Raw genomic sequence first — 20987 nt, 5'->3', positions numbered from 1 at the left:
AGAGAGAGAGACAAGATTGCACTCTGTCATCCAGGCTGGAGTACAGTGGCACAATCATGGCTCACTGCAGCCTTAACCTCCCTGGCTCAAGCGATCCTCCCACCTCAGCCTCCTGAGTAGCTGAAGTCTTAGGCGCACACCACTACACCCAGCTAATCTTCTGCATTTTTAGTAGACACAGTTGGGGGAGGGGGTGGGGGTTGCTATGTTGCTCAGGTTGGTCTCGAACTCCTGACCTCAAGTGATCCACCCGCCTTGGCCTCCCAAAGTGCTGGGATTACAGGTGTGAACCACCATGCCCAGTCAATTTTTAAAAATGCATAAAATAAAACACAGAATTACCATGGAAACCAATTATATTGAAATAGACTTTTTGAAATGTTTTAAAATATTTAGAATTTGTAATAGAGTAATATATGTGCTGCTTTACTGAGGCATTAAATCAGGAATTAGTAAACGTTTTCTGGAAAGGGTCAGATAGTAAATATTTTAGCCTTTGTGGACCACATGATATCTGTCACAGCTACTCAACTCTGCCATTATAGTGCAAAAACAGCCACAGATGATGTGTAAGCCAATGGACATGGCAGGGTTCCAATAAAGCTTTATTTACAAAAGCAGGGTGAATTGAACTAGGCCCATGAACCTTAGTTTGTCAGCTTCTGCATTAAATAACAAGAGTGGGCAGCAGGTCTAAAAAGCACCATCAATTTGAAGAAAATTATACACTGAGTTAACTGTAATGAAGGAATGAGTTCTGCAAAGAACTATGATTTCTACTGGTAACAAAGTCAGGCCCTGCTCATTCCACTGGGGTTTACTGCCTACATTCATCACTGGAGGAAATGCAAAGTACCAGTTGGATGTCACTGGAAATGAAGATGTAATGTTTCCCATTCATATGCATCGACCCACTGAGTTCTACCCACAAGCACGTGGACCCAGGTTAAGGGTCTTCTGGTCTAGATAATAAAGTTCAAAATACCCCAAATGGAATTGAAGGCCATTGACACTCTTACCCCTGCCTACTTTCTCATTTTTCATTCATTCATTTAAACAGTGATTGAGGGTGGGTGGGGTGGCTCACGCCTGTAATCCCAGCACTTTGGGAGGCCGAGGCGGGCAGATCACTTAAGGTCAGTTGAGACCAGCCTGGCCAACATGGTGAAACCCAGTGTCCACTAAAAATCCAAAAATTAGCTGGGTGTGGAGGCTCACACCTGTAATTTCAGCTACTCGGGAGGCTGAGTCACAAGAATCGCTTTAACCCGGGAGGCAGAGGTTGCAGTGAGCCGAGATCTCACCACTGCACTCCAGCCTGGGCGACAGAGCGAGACTCCATCTCAAAATAAACAGATAAATAAATAAATAAATAAATAAATAAATAAATAAATAGTGATTGAACCTACTATGTGCCAAGCACCTTCTAGAAACTAAGGATACAGAGGTAGACAAGGTTGACTGATCTCTAGCCTTCATGGAACATCCAGAATGATAGATATTCTCATCTCTTCCCTTACTCTATGCAAATAAAATGCTTTATATACATATACATATATATACACACACACACATATAAAGTGTATAAAGCACATATATATAATATATATGATAAAGCACACATATATATATGCCTTATACATAAACAAGTAAGTTTTCACCCTTATAGGAACTAATTTTTGCCAGGCACAGTAGCTCACACCTATATTCCCAGCACTTTGGGAGGCCAAGGCGGGCGGATCACCTGAGGTCAGGAGTTCAAGACCACCCTGGCCAACATGGCAAAACCCCGTATCTAGTAAAAATATAAAAATTAGCTGGGTGTGGTGGCAGGTGCCCGGTAATCCCAGCTGCTTGGGGGAGGCTGAGGCATGAGAATCACTTGAATCCGGGAGGCGGAGGTTGCAGTGAGCTGAGATTGCGCCACTGCAGTCCAGCCTGGGGGATAGAGCAAGACTCCATCTCAAAAACAAACAAACCAACCATCTTTTTTTGTGGTCTCAGCAGCAATGTTCTTCCTGTTGAGAATGCATATTCTAGGACTACTGAAATAGCTATATCATTATTTCCAGGTTCTCATAGCTAGGACAACAGTGCATATCTCCAGGACAATTCTGAACAATGAAATTTGCTTCTTTTTCACAGAAGATGTTTTATTAAATATCTAACTGTGATTCAATTTAAAAGCATAAGACATTTTCTATACACAAATTGAGAAGTCTTCAAAACAACGACAAAAATAGAGCCAGCATCTGGCCTTCCAATTTGGAATATCTGGAGTCCTAAAATGCAGTCAACACTTACTCTATCCGAATGTTGTCATCAAGCTCCACATCCTCTAGAAATTTGTTAGCCACCAACTCTAGGGCATCCCTGGGCCAGGACTGGAACCAATCAATCGTACAGCAATTGATCAGCGAAGGGAACATCCGCAGGCGGTTCCTGAAGGCATCCCCAATTGGACTCATGGCTAATGAAAAGGAGATTTTGTTAATTACCTCCCTCCGAGGCAGGTGGACCCAAGGAGGCAGGCTGGTATTCCCAAGGATTCTGGTGGGGTAAGTAGGGGCATGCATCCTCTTGGCGCTCCAGGGATGTGACTGTGAATGCTCATAATAACTGCCTGGGAAGTGTGGGCTGATTAGTGGGATATTTTCACTTAACTTTGTGAGGAGCTATCAGCCCATTACAATAGCCTTTTTTTAAAAAAAAAAAATTGTTCTTATTTTTTATTAAGACAGATTCTTGCTCTGTCACCCAGACTGGAGTGCAGTGGTGTGATCTCGGCTCACTGCAACCTCCGCCTCCCGGGTTCAAGTTATTCTCCTGCCTCAGCCTCCTGAGTAGCTGGGACTATAGGCACCCACCATCACTTCCAGCTAATTTTTGTATTTTTAGTAGAGACGGGGTTTCACCATGTTGGCCAGGCTGGTCTCAAACTCCTGACCTCAAGTGATCTGCCTGCCTCAGCCTCCCAAAGTTGCTGGGATTACAGGCGTGAGCCACCATGCCTGAGTCTATTACCTTCTAACTGGTCTCCTATACACCCTATTGTTCCTTCTGCATCCTTTGGGTCGTGTAGCCAGAGTGGCCGGAGCCCTTTGACCCACTTGCTGTATTTGTGCTGACATACGGGAGCCATACATTGTTGCTTACAGAAGTTGCTGTGAGGTCATCTGTTTCTGATCCTATCTCCAGCCAATCACAAATTTTGGGTTCCACACTTACAATTCCATTCATTGTTTATTTAGACGATGTGTGGCGGAAGGGAGCATGATGTCTAGGTGAAGTGAAAGGTCAGTGAGGGTAAAGAACAGAGGCCTGGCACAGTGGCTCACGCCTGTAATCCCAACACTTTGGGAGGCTGAGGCAGGAGGATCATTTGAGCCCAGGAGTTTGAGACCAGCCTGGGCAACAAAGTGAACCCCACACCCCTGTCTCTACAAAAATGGAAAAAATTAGCTGGGCTTGGTGGTATGTGCCTGTAGTCCCAGGTACTCAGGAGGCTGAGGTGAGAGAATCACTTGAGCCCAGGAAGTTGAGGCTGCAGTGAGCTAGAACCACATCACTACACTCCAGCCTGGGTGACAGAGCAAGACCCTATCTCAAAAAAAAAAAAAAAAAAAAAAAAAAAAAGAACAAAGAGAAAGGGGGATGGTTTGAAATGATGAAGGTGGAGAGGATACAGAGGACAGTCTGGCAGGTGGCCTTATGGCCCTATGAGACTGCAGGACTGCAGGTTAGTAATTTTGGCCCTTATCCCAATGTGTGTGTGTGTATGCATGCATGAACACAATGATATTTGCAGCATATGAAAAAAATCAGCCTGGCTTCATGGAACAGACAAGAATGGAGCTAGAATGATCAGAAAGTTGCAGAGGTGAGCCTGGGTAAGAGGACGGCAGCCTAGCTAATGTGAAGGTGATGGAGATAGAGATAAGAGAGACAACTGGAGGTAAAATAGACAGGCTTGGTAAAGAAAGGGAAGTACTAAACACCATTGCTAGGTTTCTAGATAGATTGCGAATGTCATTCACAGAGAAAACCCCAGATGTCATTCTGTGCAAGGGTAATTCTCAGAGGAGAATTCAGGGAATTGAAGAGAGAGGGACAGGTTTGAAATTGTTCAGGGTCCGGCATGGTGGCTTACGCCTGTAATCCCAGCACTTTGGGAGGCCAAGGTGGGCAGATCACTTGAGGCCAGGAGTTTGAGACTAGCCTGGCCAACATGGTGAAACCTTCTCTCTATTAAAAATACAAAACCTGTAATCCCAGCACTTTGGGAGGCCGAGACGGGCAGATCACGAGGTCAGGAGATCGAGACCATCCTGGCTAACACGGTGAAACCCCGTCTCTACTAAAAATACAAGAAAATTAGCTGGGCAAGGTGGTGGGCGCCTGTAGTCCCAGCTACTTGGGAGGCTGAGGCAGGAGAATGGCATGAACCCGGGCGGGCGGAGCTTGCAGTGAGCCGAGATCGCGCCACTGCACTCCAGCCTGGGGCACAGAGCAAGACTCCGTCTCAAAAAAAATAAATAAAAATAAAAATACAAATACAAAAATTAGCAGGTGTGGCACGCGCCTGTAATAGCAGCTACTCCGGGGGCTTAGGCACCAGAATCGCTTGAAACTGGGAGGCAGAGGTTACATACAGCGAGCTGAGATCTCACCACTGCACTCCAGCCTGGGCGACAGAGCAAGACTGTCTCTAAAAAAAAATGCTGTTTGGAAGAGTGGAAAAAGTTGCCAGAGGAACTCTAGGCCCTGACCCCAAGCTGGTGCATTGGCTGGATCAACCCTGGGACCATTGTAAGGGATTGCGTTGCTCAGGGCACTCGGAAGACCCCAAAACACCCAGAGGAACAAGGGCAAATGGAGTTTTCTTCTTCTTACCAAGGACAATGTGAAGGTTCTTTCTCACCCTCTCAATAAAGAAGTTATACATAGAAAGAGGAGTGGCTTCAACCTTCTCTCCTTGGGCCCTAGCTGCCGTCTGCATCTTCTCCACAATGTCAGCCTTCTCATCAGCAGGGAAGATATTAGGCACATCGCCTGTGTTCAGAAGCATGTTGATATCCTCCACAAATGACTCGTCCTTGATCTGATTGTCGGCAAAGAGGAACACGGTGCTTTTGGTGGCCACGCCAACCTGCAGCATGATCTTCTTAAGGTCTTCTCGCCAGTCATTGCCTGTGTAGTTCTTGGTGATCTCGATCTGGTATAGCTCATATGTGTTCATGAATGTGGACAGTTTGGTGGCACTCTGCCGCCCACTGCCCCCTATGCCCACCAGGAGCAGGTGGCCTTTGTCCTGCTTCAGGACGCGGCAGATCCTGGAGATGTGCTCAATGGCAAACCTGAACATGACCAGGGACATGGGGGCCTTGCTGATGTTGTTGAATTCTTCCAGATAGTGCTCCATGACCACAGTCAGCTGTTTCAGGTCAGTGATCTCGTCGTAGATTTTTTTATCACTTTCTGGCTTGAAATAATCTCCAAAAAAGAGGCTTCGAATGTTATCATCGACAATCTTTCCAGTGGGTGACAAATGGATAAGCACCTGTGAGAAAAGTAAATCTCAGCTGGGCATTCAGCGAATGGCCCAGCCAGGCTGGTAGGGAGAGCATGGAGGGAGGGCATGGGAGACGTGCTTATTTCCTCTGCGCACATCCTTCAAGCCCATGGATCATCAGTCTTTGTTTTGTTTTGTTTTGTTTTGAGACGGAGCCTCACACTGTCGTCCAGGCTGGAGTGCAATGGCGCAATCTCGGCTCACTGCAACCTCTGCCTCCTGGGTTCAAGCGATTCTCCTGCCTCAGCCTCCCAAGCAGCTGGGATTACAGGCACGCTCCATCATGCCTGGCTAATTTTTGTATTTTTGTAGAGATGGGGTTTCATCAAGTTGGCCAGGCTGGTCTTGAACTCCTGAGCTCAGGTGATCTGCCCAGCTCGTCCTCCCAAAGTGCTAGGATTACAGGCATGAGACAGCATGCCCAGCCCAGTCTTTTTGTGTTTTAAACATAATGTGTGGATTTCATGCTTGTAAAGACTATAATGAAAGAACATTGCTGCACATGGTGGCTCATGCCTGAGCACTTTGGGAGGCCGAGGCAGAAGGATCATTTGAGCTCAGGACTTCAAGACCAGCCTGGGCAACATAGTGAGACCCAGTCTCTACAATAAAGTAAGAAAAAATTAGCTGGGCATCATGGTGCACACCTGTAATCCCTGCTACTCAGGAGGCTGAGGTGGAGGACTGCTTGAGCCCAGGAGTTTGAGGCTGCACTGAGCTATGATCATACCATTGCACTCCAGCCTGGGTGACAGAATGAGGTCCTACCTCTAAAAATAAATATTTACTTGTTAAAAGAAAGGACATTAGAGTATAAACGCTTGAATCAGTCTATTTACCAAGTGATTAAAACATTGGTAGTCAGTTTGTATGGTCCCCAGAAAAGACAGTTGAAGGATGGCATCATTTCTTATGTGCTTGATCCTCCACTAACTAGAGGTATAGACACTACCCCTGTTCCCCACTCTGTGCCTGGAGTAGGAATGTTTTAGATGCCTCCTCTTCCTATGTTAGAACCCAGTGACGCTTTTGCACTTGGCCTCTGAACGCAAGATGAAACACTTGAAATTTTTCTATGGAGAAATCACAGCTTCTTAGCAGTGGAAGAATAACCAGATGATGCAAATATAGATGTTTAAAACAACTTTTCTTATATGAAAATGGAAAAGAGAAAATATTCGCACCTGGAAGACCATAACAATCTTCCACTTGGGCTTTATAGGACCTCAGTCAAATCATGACAATGTATAATACAGTTCATTTCTCAAGTCACCAATTAATTGATCCTAAAAATGCATTTAAGGTCATTATAAACAAATAATGTTATTGTAAATGTTAAGCCATTTTGATTGGATTCAAACTTATATGTTACAACAGAAGGGAAGCAACGTTGGACCGAGTGAAATATCACCAAATCAAAAGAGCAGTTGACTCAATACTGTTTCCTGAGATTCAGAGTGCAGAGCTGGGAGTCTCCAACAGGAAGGGAACCTGAAATCTGAGAGTAACATAGTTAAACACTTGGAACCATTTCTGAGGCCAAATGATCACAGAATCTGATTTACCTTCTCTACGGACTGCTTGAAGCAATTGGAGGTGGTTTCCTTCACCATGTTGAAGAAGACCTGTCTGTCCTCCTTGTCAATCAGACGGTCATAGAAGACCCGATAAACCTCATGGATCCAAAGTCGGATACATTTTTCTACATCCTAAAAATCCAGAGTTAATTATTCAAACGAGTGGAAGATGGTCCCTGAGGTCGTAGTTCTCAAGTAGTAGCTAAGTCCTGGGGTTGATGTGAGGATTGAACTAGATAATGTTTATAAAATGCTTAGCACAACGCCTAGCATAGATGAAGTGCTTAATAAAAGTTAGCTATTACTGCTATTACTACATGTTCCATGTAGCCAAGGACATGCTGAATGATTTTGGTAGTAAAATGATAGTGACTGACCTGCAGGTGTGTGTGAGGGCACAGCAGGACCCCTTGAATCACTCGTGAGAAGTCCCGCAGGTTAAAGACGTAATGTGACTTAGAGGGAGTTGGCAAGAAGTTCTCCACTGCCTCTCTATAAATTGTCTTAGTAGCTTGGACCAGCATCCTTCCATACCTTGGGAGGAAAGGGATGGCACAGTATTCAAGGAGGGGCCGGAAACTGAGAACCCCCAGCCCAATATCCGGGAAGACGTGGGAACCTCTTACCTTAAGAACATCACATCAAACCCTTTCCCGAAGTGCCAGTCAACAATCGAACTGAAAATCTTGGTTAAAATGTCATCCTCAAAGGCATTGATGGAAACGATATTCATATGGCGAGTGAATCGTCCTGGGGGACACAACACACAAGTGAATCATCCTGGAAAACACATATTCTCACACTGTCTGTGACCCTAGGATGCAGGAGAGTTGGCTTAGCCTTCTGGCTTCATGTTCTAGAGCTGTGCTGTGCAATATGGCAGCTTCTAGTCACCTGCAGCAATTTAAACTTAAATTAATTAATATTAAATAACATTAAAAATGCTCTTCCTTAGTCTCGCCACACTTCAAATGCTCAAGAGCCACATGTGGCTAGTGGCTACTGTATTTCTCAGTACAGATTTAGAGCATCGCCATACTGCAGAAGTTCTACCGACCGTGCTAGTTTAGCGTTCAAGATTATTATATTATATTACATTACATTATATTATATTATATATATTTTTTAGGGATGGAGTCTCGCTTTGTTGCCCTGGCTGGAGTGCAGTGGTGCCATCTCAGCTCACTGAAACCTCTGCCTCCCAGGCTCAAGCGATTCTCCAGCCTCAGCCTCCGGAGTAGCTGGGACTACAGGTGCACGCCACCATGCCCATCTAATTTTTGTATTTTTAGTAGAGACGGGGTTTCATCATGTTGGCCAGGCTGGTCTCAAACTCCTGACTTCAGGTGATCTGCCGGCCTTGGCCTCCCAAAGTGCTGGGATTGCAGGCATGAGACACTGCACCCAGCCTCAAGATTGTTTTTAAAAGATAAAGGCAATACATGATCATTGTAAAAGAGTCACGATTCAGGAATACTTTTGTTGAAAGTGAAAATCTCCTTCTTTCACTTACTTTATATGCGCCAAATCCATTCTCCCCTGCCCAAGGTAACTACTGTTAATTTGGTATCCTTATATCATCTATCTATCTAATCTATCTATCATCTTTCTATGTATCTATATATCTATGCATCTATCTGTCTAATCTATCATTGTTAGATATCCATATTTACGTACTTATTTATATCGATATATACCAGCTTTATTGATATCCCAATAATAACTCACATATTGTACAATTCGCCCATTTAAAGTACAATTATTCAATGATTTTTAATATATTCAGGGTTGTACAACCATTATCACAATTTTAGAACATTTTAATTGCGCTAAAAAGAAACCTTGTACCCATTAGCAGTCACTCCCCATTTTCCCATGGTTCTCAGCAACTAATAATCTACTTTCTGTCTCTATAGGTTTGCCTGTATATCTTTAAAACATTTTTTTTGTTACAAGTAAAAGATAGATACAGAAAACCACACAAAACAAATGTATAGTTTAGCAAGTCATTATAAGGTTAATACTCTTAGCATCTACTGTCAAGATTAAGAAATAGAATTTTGCCAGCCGGGCGTGGTGGCTCACTCCTGTAATCCCAGCACTTTGGGAGGCCAAGGCGGGTAGATCACGAGGTCAAGAGACTGAGACCAGCCTGGCCAACATAGCGAAACCCCGTCTCTACTAAAAATACAAAAATTAGCCAGGCGTGGTGGCACATGCCCATAGTCCCAACTACTCGGGAGGTTGAGGCAGGAGAATTGCTTGAACCCAGGAGGCGGAGGTTGCAGTGAGCCGAGATTGTGCCACTGCACTCCAGCCTGAGCGACAGAGCAAGACTCCGTCTCAAAACAAACAGACAAACAAAACAAAAACAAAATAGAATTTTGCCAGCCCTCCACAAAAGCCTCTCAACAGAGCCCATCCCAATCAAACTCTCTCCTTTTCTTCCTCCAAAAGTTATCACTCTTCTGACTTTTATAGTAATTGCTGTCTTGCATTTCTTCATGGTTTTTACCATCCAAGCATTTCAAGCATTTATTTGTAGACACCAGGGTTTAATTGTTTAATTCTGCCAGTTAACCATATGCTTTTTTTTTTTTTTTTCCTGAGATGGAGTCTCACTCCTATTGCACAGTCTAGAGTGTAGTGGCGCGATCTCGGCTCACTGCAACCTCCATCTCCCTGGTTCAAGCAATTCTCCTTCCTCAACCCCAAGTAGCTGGGATTACAGGCATGCACCACCACGCCCAGCTAATTTTTGTCTTTTTAGTAGAGATGGGGTTTTGCCATATTGGCCAGGCTGGTCTCAAACTCCTGACCTCAGGTGATTCACCCGCCTCAGCCTCCCAAAGTGCTAGGATTACAGATGTGAGCCTCTGCACCCAGCCTCATGTGTATTTTTTAAGGTCTCTCTTTAATTTATAGGTTTTTCCCTCCATTCCTTTCTTATGTGTCTTATCTGTTGAAGATCTGGGCTATTTGACTTAGAGTTTTCATAGTCAGGATTTTGTTGATTACACACTTATGATGCAGTTCATCATGTTCCTCTGTCCTCTGTATTTCCTACAAATTCGTAGCTGGATCCAGAGACTTGTTGGGTTTCAGATTTCATCCCTTTGGCCTGGCGCAGTGGTTCATGCCTGTAATCCCAGTACTTTGGGAGGCCGAGGTGGGTGGATCACCTGAGGTCCAGAGTTCGAGACTAGCCTGGCCAACAGGATGAAATCTCATCTCTACTAAAAATACACAAAATTAGTCGGGCATGGTGGTGGGTGCCTGTAATCCCAGCTACTTAGGGAACTGAGGTAGGAGAATCACTCAAACCCGGAGGCAAAGGTTGCAGTGAGCCGAGATCATGCCATTGCACTCCAGCCTGGGCGACAAGAGCGAGACTTTGTCTCAAAAAATAAATTAATTAAATAAAAAAATAAAAAGTTTTTATTGTGATAAAATATATATAACATAAAATTGGCCATTTTAACCATTTGTAAGTGTACAGTTCAGAGGCATCAAGCACATTCACATTGTTGTGCAACCATCTCCACCATTCGTCTACAGAAGCTTCATATTCCCAAATGAAAATTCATTCATTCATTCATTCATTCATTCATTCACTCCTCAATCTCCCCTCCCTCCAAACTTTGACAACCACTATTCTGCTTCTTGTCTCTATCAATTTGACTACTTTGAGTACCTCATATAAGTGGAATCACACAATATTTGTCTTTTTGTGAATGGTTTATTTCACTTAACGATATGGTTTATTTCACTTAAAGACAATAGTGTCTTTAAGTTTCATCCATGTTGTAACATGTCTTTATTTTTGTATTTTAAAAATCTCAGCCTCCCGAGTAGCTGGGACTACAGGCGCAAGCCAACAAGCCCAGCTAATTTTTTAATTTTTAGTAGAGATGGGGTTTTACTATGTTGGCCAGGGTGGTCTCAAACTCCTGGCCTCAAGCGATCTACCCGCTTCAGCCTCCCAAAGTGCTGAGATTACAGGCACGAGCCACTGCGCCCACTCGGTATGAAGGTTCTTAAACAATAATGTATATCAGAATAGAAGTACAGATCTACAGGACTAGGTGGATCAAGTTGCAGGTGAAGCAATATATCCATTGATTCATTTATTTGCTATTTTTTATTGTTATTAATTTTGCTTAGGGCACTTTGGGTTAGGCGTTCTGTCTCTGGCAACCTAAAGAATTATAACGAATACAATGGATGACTGTCGTGCACCCCTAGTTGAGGCTTCTAGATCAAGCCTCCCTCCCAGAACACACGCTGGCCACACTGAACTCTACTTTGCATATGAGACTCTGTTTCTCTAGGGCCTAGCCAAACACTCCTCACATCTTCTTGTCATCGTCCCCTCCTATTTCACACCATTTCCAACATGAAGCCTGTAGCCTAAACACGCTTCTGCTCCACGCTCCGGCCATGTGGTTTGGCAGGAGACTGTGGCACACCGACCCTCCTTTCATAAAGGTGGCCCAGCTCTGCTGGGGATGGAGGGAAAGAGGAATGAGCTCTTTCCTTCACATACCAGTAATGTCATTCCTTCCTCCCCCGGGGGGCCCCATGGCTGTCACGAGCAGCATGTCCACGATGTCCAGCCTGGTTGTGTCTTTCTTGTCAAACCAGTAACCGTGGTCAATCCACTGCCTCAGGAGCTCGATGGGGGGCTGGGCCCCATACACCTCTTTGGCTGGCATGTTGAGGTCATCTGGGGAAAGAAGCCACAGACACAGTCATTGCAAGTTCATGGCATCCTCTGCTCACAGCAGGTAAGAGATGGCAATTCCCCTGTAGGGGAATCTGTTTCCAGGTTTCCATTCCCCATTCCAGTGAGGGCTTAGTCAATGGATGCCCTGACCAGATTGGGAGGGGTTTTCCTGAGTTCTGGCCTCTCCTGCCTCATTGAAATCTGTGTCCACTGTGACTATAAGGATGCACAGACTGACATTAACAAACTGGCTTGGCCGGGCGTGGTGGCTCATGCCTATAATCCCAGCACTGTGGAAGGCCGAGGCAGGCAGATCGCTTGAGCTCAGGAGTTTGAGACCAGCCTGGGCAACATGGCGAAACCCTGTCTCTCCAAAAAAAAAAAAAAAAAAATTAGCCAGGTGTGGTGGCTCATGCCTGTGGTCCCATACCCAGGAGGCTAAGGTGGGAGGATTGTTTGAGCCTTGGAGGCAGAGGTTGTAGTGAGCCAAGATTGTGCCACTGCATCCAGCCTGGGCAACAGAGTGAGATCCTGCCTCAAAAAGAAAAAAGAAAAGAAAAACAAAAAGAAAACAGGCATTTAATTTTTTTCCCATTTCTCTTAAGCAAAATAGATTGTCTACTAAGTGCTAGACATTTTGTTAATTGCTCCCCATATGATGGCAACAGTCAAGCTCCCACAAGCTCACAGCCAATAGAGTATTTAATTTGACCAACAGGTAATAGTTGAACTTCAAGGGGAACAACAGACGATGAGACCCTAGGTTTTGAGCTGGGTTTGTTCGTTTGTTTATTTTGTTTTTGTTTTTGAGACACAGTCTTGCTCTGTCACCCAGGCTGGAGTGCAGTGGTGCGATCTTGGCTCACTGCAAACTCCGTCTCCCGGGTTCAAGTGATTCTCCTGCCTCAGCCTCCCAAGTAGCTGGGATTACAGGCACACACCACTACGCCCAGCTAATTTTTGTATTTTTAGTAGAGATGGGGTTTCACCATGCTGGCCAGGCTGGTCTCAAAATCCTGACCTCAAGTGATCCACCTGCCTCGGCCTCCCAAAATGCTGGGATTACAGGCATGAGCCACCGTGCCCAGCCTGAGCGGGGGTTTTTGATGAGAAAACCAAAATGGCAAGAATATATTAAGACTTCCCCAAGGGCAGGGACTGCATTTTCCCCAATAGCATATTACTCAGTCCTGGCACATCAGAGGCACTCAATAAAATAGGGACTCTTTAAGTTTTTCTTCAACAAATACTGTTTGAATACCCAGTTTGTGTAGGGTAACATTTTAGGAGCCTTATATATATTATCTCATCTAATCCAATACTAACTTTATAAGGAAGATAGTATAACTCTACGTTAAAGGTGAGGAACTGAGGGTTAGGGACGTTAAGTCACAATATACCTAGGGTTAAAAAGTAAGCTTTGAAGTTGGGCATGGTGGTTCATGCCTGTAATCCAAACACTTTGGGAGGCCAAGCGGGGAGGATCACTTGAGGCCAGGAGTTCACCCAGCCTGGGTAACAAAGCGAGACCCCCATCTCTACAAAGAATAGAAAAATTAGCCAAGATTGATGGCATGTGCCTGTAGTCCTAGCTACGTGGGAGGCTGAGGTAGTAGGATCACTTGGGCCCAGGAGTTGGAGGCTGCAGTGAGCTGGGATTGTGCCTCTGCACTCCAGCCTGGATGACAGAGTGAGACCTTCCCTCTCTCAAAAAAGTAAGATTTGAAACTAGATCTGTTTGGCTGCAACGCTTACCCTGTTTTTGAATATACCATAAAAATAGGGAGGGAGAGCGAGATGGAGAAAAGGAGAAAAAGAAAAGGAATGTAAAATAAAATAGGACCCCTGCCTCTGAAGAGCTGTTAGCTGGCAAGGATATGAACTCAGGCAATATTTCCTCTGAACACATGAGTTTTAAAGGCAGATCATGATATAATCCAGAAGTGTGGGGCATTACTATTGCTAAATGAGAACTCTATGTGTCAACAGTAAGATAGTGGAAAATATAATGTATTTGGCACTAAAAAGCCTGGGTTTGGGTCACAGCTCTAGAATGTTCTAGATATTTGATCCCAAACAGGAAATTTAACCTTCTGGAGCCTCAATGCACTGACTCGTAAAATGACAATGATGGTTAATAAGCCCACAGGGCTGTGGGGCTCAAGTGACCTAAATGAGGAAATGTTTTGTAAAACAGTTAAAGTCCTGGGAAAATTCACTGTGCTTATTTCGCAAATGTTTATTTAGCAAGTATTAGGTTTCTCCATTTAGTGATAGGACATTTATCTGACATAAAATGGAACAAGGGGTTTATCACAAGGTGTGTGTTGCTTTTGGAAATGCCAGCAGGCAAACAGCACAGTCCCCTTCTGAAATTACTACTCACTATGAGGAAGAAAGGAAGAAAGGAAGAAAGGAAGGTAAGAAAGAAGGAAGGAAGGAAGGAGAGAAGGAGGGAAGAAGGAAAGGAGGGAGGGAAGGAGGAAGAAGAAAAGGAAGAGGAGGGAATGAATACTAAACTACATTAACCAGAACTATTTGATCTCCCAGGAAGAGTAAGGCATTTACAGTGGCACTACAAGCGGAAGCTGTAGTTTGTTGCAGCTTATGGTGGAAGAATCTGGTTGTGTCCAGACCCAGCTCAATGCCTTACCCACAAACACCACTGCTTTCTTCCCTATGGGAGGCCCGAAAAGGCCCTTCCGTCGTCGATCCAGCTTGGACATGATGATATCCTGGGTCTGATTGGCTGAGGTTCTGGCAGAGAAATTGAGGCAGTTGGGCACGTACATATTCTTGGGAAGGTGGAGAAGGAAGTTGTTGGTGATGGCTGACTTGCCAGTGCCTGTGGGGCCCACAAACAGCGTTGGAATCTCATGGTCTAAGTAGGTTTTCAAGAAGAAGGACTGCCGGGCTGTCTCCATTGTGGGGATGATGAGTTCTGAGACCTGTACCACACAGACATGGGAGAGTCTTGGTCCTGGGCCCAGGAAGCTGGGGGTCTTGGCGTTTAAGAGACCTGGGTTTACATTCTAGCTCCATCCCTTACTATCTTTATGACCTTAGGCGAGTCTTTAACCTCTCCACAGGCCTCAGTTTCTTCATCTGTAAAATGGGGATAATAATGGCACCTAATTCACAGAGGTGGCTTGAGGATTAAACAAGATCATGCATGTAAAGTTAGGCATTACCATCTGTGTATTGTAGATGAGAAGACTGAGGACGAGAGCCTTTCTGCAACTTGCCCAAGTAACAGAGCAAGTAAGTAAAAATGCAGGGAGTTGAATCCCAGCTTGTATGATTCCAAAGTCTACAGTCTTCACTACTGAATGGTCATATTATAAACAGTAGTGGTAAGGATTGGTCCATAGCTGCTGTGCTCCTAGAGCATTGCTCTGAACCAACTTGTCTCCCTTGTCCCAGGCGAGGTCGACTTCCCCTATGTCATTGTCACTGCCTGGCTCAGAGGGTGTAAGTGTGATCCTGAATCCCCATGATCTGTGCTTGTTTCTGATTTGTTTTTTACAACACTTATATTCTTGGTTAAAAGACCCACCCCTACTAATCCCATGCCTTTTCCAATATGGTGATTGTATTAATACATACTCTTCCTGGTATTCAGGTCCCAGTTGGACTCTTAAGGCCTGGTCTCAGGCTCCTGGAATCCCTATTTGGACAAGACACCTGACCTTGGTTTGGATTCTCTGAGCTTGAACCCTTTCATCAGCCATTTGGCTACATTTGGTCCCTCTGTGGGTGAAGGGGAAGAGGCAGGAAAATTATATCATACACTGAAGTCTCCTTCTATGCCTAGGCTGAAAGGGACTAGAACTTGGGGCCACTGTGTTGTACAACCACAACACAGTACCATTCACACTATGGATCATGTCAATGGCACCTCCTAAAGCAAAACTGGACCATGATGCAAATGGCATCACCTAGGTCTGTGCAACATGGCGGCCCCATATATACTGGTAGACAAAGGCTCAGCTTCTTTCTGTAAGTAATTTGATCAAAGGAAAAGAAACAGATGAGACAAGGGAATTAAAGTTGAGAAGAAGAGAAGTAACAGGTGCTTAACTATGGGTGTTTTGCCTGTATTACCCCCTACAGTCTTCCCAGTAACCTTCTAAGGCAGGTATGTAATAACACAGATGAAATAATGGAAGCTCAAAGAAACTGGCTAACTTATCCAAAGCCATATAGCCAGCAAGTGATGCTGAATGCAGACCTAGATTCAAGATGCCCATTTTGCTACCAAGACTGGGAAGTTAAAGCAAGTTGGGTTTCATAGATGTTTATTTTCAGGAACTAGGACAATTGTTTGACAAGGGAAAAATCTCCAGAACTGAAGATATTTTCTTCATTGGACTCTTTTACTTGAATTAATTCAGCAAGATTGTAAATCCCTGGAGCTCAAGTGACTAAGCTCTTTTTGGAGAATTAAAGTTTAGGACCTCAGTGCTGGGGGTTGCTTTATAACACTCAGCCCCCAAGGTGTGTCCTGAAGTCAGCACCCATTCACCCTGCCTGACACATCCTTACACATACAGCTGTGGTCCTGCTTGGTGTCTGATTTGGCTGTCAATATCTGTACTTTGTCCACCACCTACCACTCCACGCAGGGCCTGAACAATCTCCAGTCACTTCAGAAAGATAAACTATGCCCACTAGATTCTACTAACAGGGACATAAAAACTCTCTGAAAAGATATTCCACAAGGATTGAAAAGAGCAGGAGTTGTAGGTGAATCATTTTCCAATCAGAAAACTTATTAATCAGAACCTACTTTTCAGAGAATTCTGATCAAGAAAATCTTTCTCTGAGGATTCGAAGAATCCTTTTTTGCTGAGATCACTGAGAAGCACACTGATGACTCTCTGGTATTATTATTACTGTTATTATTATTATTAGAGACAGAGTTTCGCTCTTGTCCCCCAGGCTGAAGTGCAATGGCGCAATCTCGGCTCACTGAAACCTCTGCCTCTGGAGTTCAAGCAATTCTCCTGCCTCAGCCTCCCAAGTAGCTGGGATTATAGGCGTGTGCCACCACGCCCAGCTAATTTTGTATTTTTAGTAGAGATGGGGTTTCACCATGTTGGCCAGGCTGGTCTTGCACTCCCGACTTCAGGTGATCCCCCTGCCCCGGCCTCCCAAAGTGCTGGGATTACAGGTGTGAGCCACCACACCCGGCCAGTACCTGGTATTATTGATAATGACAATAATCAGAATAGCAACAAACACTGATGTAACCCCTAGTGTGTGCCATGTGTTCATGTATAACACCTCCAACCTCTGTAACCATAAATGTTCCCCGCACCGCCATTTTTTGGGTGAGTGAATTGAAGCCGAGAAAGGATGCTGTGTCTCTCTGATTCTAAAGCCCATATTTTTGAAGGTCCAGTGCAGCTCATGTTTAAATATTTTTCTAAAGAAAGCTCTTCAAACTCCTTGCAAAGACTTAATTCTTCCACCTGAGAGAATATTTGGATAATGCTGGAAACCAAAGTTCCATGGCCAATGCTTCTCTTTATACCTTTGCACCAGCTGGAATTTTTTCCTCCTCTTTGGTGATATACTGTGTCCACATTTCCCAATGTCCACCAGCTTGTTTGATGAAATAAAAATCATAGATGCTTCCTGGACCCAAAGAAACAAAACAGATCATTAGCACATGAAGGCTTTACTTGTCTCCCATATTTGAGGATTTTAAGTCCCTCAGTTATCAGCATCTGAAAATGTGTAACTACCAGTACTGGCATAGTTGTGGTGAAACTTATACATTGCTGGAAAGTGTATAAACTGAAACAACACTTTTTAAAGAGTAGTGACTTTATTATTTGTATAAAAATGATAGGTGCTAATTATGCAAATTATTAAATTAGTTTTCATAATGTAAACAGCAAGTATTAAAAGAGAACAAGGCCAGGCACAGTGGCTCACGCCTGTAATCCCAGCACTTTGGGAGGCTGAGGTGGGTGAATCACCTGAAGTCAGGAGTTCAAGACCAGCCTGGCCAACATGGTGAAACCCCATCTCTACTAAAAATACAAAAAAATTTGCTGGGCATGGTGGCATGTGCCTGTAGTCCCAGCTACTTGGGAGGCTGAGGCAGGAGGATCATTCAAACCCAGGAGGCAGAGTTTGCAGTGAGCCGAGATTGTGTCACTGCACTCCAGCCTGGGCTATAGAGCAAGACTCTGTCTCAAAAATAAATAAATAAATAAATAAATAAATATATATATATATAATTTAAAAACAGAACAGAAAAAGAAGACAATAAATTAGTCAAAATCCCATATCCAGAGATAATTTTTGATGGCAATCCTTCTAGCCCTCTTTCTAGACACACAAACAAACTGAAGATGGAAGGATAGATGAAAGAAAGGATTTTATAAGAAGGGGACTCACTGGATACATACTATTTAAAAATAACTATGTTAAAGTTAATTTTACTTAAATCTAGCAAAAGAAAAGGAGATTGAAGTGTAACTGAAGGACCTGCTGACTTTCAGATACACTTTTTTTCACTACAAGAGACACTGGGTCCTAAAATGTATTTCACAATTTTAAGTCATAAAGGGATTAAAGTCATTATGCTTTAAAAATCATTTAATGTCATTTTGTTATTGTATTTTAACTTTTTATTGTGAAAAAAATAAAATAAAAAGAAAAGAGAATAGTATAATAAACCATCATGTATGTATTATCCAGCCTCAACATGATCATTTTGCCGTTCTTGTCTCATCCATTTCACTACCTCCAACCAGCACCATACTCATTTTCCTTTATTCTCTCTTCCTTCCTTCTTTCTTTCTTTTTTCTCTTTTTTTTTTTTTTTTTTGAGATGGAGTCTCACTCTGTTGCCAGGCTAGAGTGCAGTGACGTGATCTCGGCTCACTGCAACCTCCGCCTCCCGAGTTCAAGCAATTCTCCTGCCTCAAGTTCCCCAGTAGCTGGGATTACAGGTACTCGCCATCACGCCCTGCTAATTTTTGCATTATTAGTAGACACAGGGTTTTGACACATTGGCCAAGCTGGTCTCAAACTCCTGACCTCAGGTGATCCACCTGACTTGGCCTCCCAAAGTGCTAGGATTACAGGTGTGAGCCACCGTACCCAGTCCTCCCCATCTCTTTCTTTCCTTCTCTCTCTCTCTCCCTCCATCCTTCCTTTCTCCTCTTCCCTCATCTCTCTCCCTTCCCCTTCCCTTCTTCCTTCTTCGGAGTGTTTTAAGGCAAATCCTGATATCACACCATTTCAATTGTGAATACACACGATTCAAGTTTAGACCAATTTCATTGATTCCTTTGTGAACTGTGAGGTGATTAACTCTTTCTTCCACCTCCCCTTCTCTGGTTCCTTTTGTTGTCATTGACACTATAACTTTCACTTTGTCAGGGTTCATATTCATTTATATTTTATTCTGCAACCATAATTTCCCCATTCCTTAGTCTTATGTTTGTATTTCAATAAATTCACTGCTCAAACTTTTAAGTAGACGCAATGGTCAGGACTTTTAACACAGACTACTTAAGAATTCTTTGTTTTAATTCATCTCTTAGCTAACTAATTTTCTTCCTCTTTCTTTCTCTCTTGCCTTTCTTTTTCTTTCTTCCTTCTTTCTCTTCTTTCCTTTTTTTCTTTCTTTTCTTTGTTTCTTCTTTCTTTCTCTTTCTCTCTCTCCCCCTCCCTCTCTCCCTTTCTTTCTCCTTCTGTATTTTCCTTCCTTCCTTCCTTCCTTCCCCTCCCTCCCTCCCTTCCTTCCTTCCTTCCCCTCCCTCCCTCCCTTCCTTCCTTCCTTCCTTCTTTCCTCTCTTTTTCTTTCATTCTTTCTCTCTTTTTCTCTTTCTTTTTTGAGACAGGGTCTCACTCGTTGCCCAGGTCAAAGTGTGCAGTGGTGCAATCACAGTTCACTACAGCCTCAACCTCCTGGGCTCAAGCAATCTTCTCACAGCCTCCTGAGTAGGTGGGACCACAGGCACACGCCACCACACCCAGCAAATTATTTTATTTTTTGTAGAGATACGGTCTTGCTATGTTGCCCAGGCTGGTCTCAAACTCCTGAGCTCAAGCAATCTGCCTGCCTTGGCCCCCTAAAGTGCTAGTATTACAGGCATAAGCCACCATGCCCAGCCTAATTTTTTTTTTCTTTTTTCCAAGAAGGGGCTTATAGGTGCTCAACTCTCTCAGCTTGTATGTGTTTGAGAATGACCGCCTGCTGCTTTTGTATTTTTAACAGTGACTTAGCTAAGAGTAATATGTCATATTTTCTTGCCTTCAAAGGCGTGCAGATATTGCTCTATTCTGTTTGTGTGTGTGTGTGTGTGTGTGTGTGTGTGTGTGTGTTTTAAATTGCTGTGCAGAAACTGAGGCCCATCAGATATTTACCCTGGAAGTCCAATAACTTAATTATGTTATATTTTCTGGTCAATTATTATGTATCAGTTTTTCTTGGAGCATAGCATACTCTTACAATTGGTAGAAACAATTGTTCATTTTAGGAGAAGTTTCTGCATCTGTATCTTTGTATATATTATTTATACTATTGATTGGAGTTCTTGAGGAACTAGCATTATTTGGTCTCCATATCAATTGTATTGTCTCTAATTGCGTCAATGTTTTTCTCTTTTCTTCTGTTGTAAGTGTAATTATCTCAAACCTTATTTCTAAGCCATATATTTGATGTCTAGCCTTGTATACTTTAGTTCTTGCTTGTTCTAATTCACTTATTAGATCATTAATGGCATTATTTTATTCCAATCTGTTTCTCTGACTCTTCAGTTCCTCTATTTCTCTAATTTAGTAGTTGTATCACTTCATCTACAAACTTTCTACAGCTTTATTGAAATGTAATTTACATATCATATAATCCAACTAGTTCAAGTGTACAGTTCAATTATACTTTTAGCATACCAAAACCACACGTATATGTAAATATATTAATATTCACAGAGTTGTGAAACCATTACCACAATCAATTTTAGAACTTTTCATTACATTGGATAGAAACCCCACACCTCTTAGCTGTCACCTGCCAAATCCCTCCCCCACCCACTTCGTACCCTGGCAACCACTAATGTACTTTCTGTCTCTATAAATTTACCTATTC

The 20987-nt window shown here is 43.4% G+C and overlaps 1 protein-coding gene across 2 annotated transcripts in view; it reads right to left on the bottom strand.

The window, feature by feature from the left end:
• Positions 1 to 20987, bottom strand: part of DNAH3 (dynein axonemal heavy chain 3) — a 207683-nt gene that overhangs the window by 47350 nt on the left and 139346 nt on the right. For both annotated transcript variants that reach the window (XM_050772636.1, XM_050772637.1), the window contains exons 41-48: positions 17412 to 17515; positions 14529 to 14823; positions 11696 to 11875; positions 7776 to 7899; positions 7527 to 7683; positions 7138 to 7281; positions 4894 to 5560; positions 2305 to 2470 (exon numbers count right to left, since the gene is read on the bottom strand). In XM_050772636.1, the coding sequence (XP_050628593.1) occupies positions 2305 to 2470; positions 4894 to 5560; positions 7138 to 7281; positions 7527 to 7683; positions 7776 to 7899; positions 11696 to 11875; positions 14529 to 14823; positions 17412 to 17515 (1837 nt within the window). The remainder of the gene's footprint in view (positions 1 to 2304; positions 2471 to 4893; positions 5561 to 7137; positions 7282 to 7526; positions 7684 to 7775; positions 7900 to 11695; positions 11876 to 14528; positions 14824 to 17411; positions 17516 to 20987) is intronic.

This window comes from Macaca thibetana, chromosome 20 (assembly GCF_024542745.1).
Source record: "Macaca thibetana thibetana isolate TM-01 chromosome 20, ASM2454274v1, whole genome shotgun sequence".
Lineage (NCBI taxonomy): Eukaryota > Metazoa > Chordata > Mammalia > Primates > Cercopithecidae > Macaca > Macaca thibetana.
The sequence above is the reverse complement of the archived record's forward strand: the minus strand, read 5'-3'. Positions and strand labels throughout refer to the sequence as shown.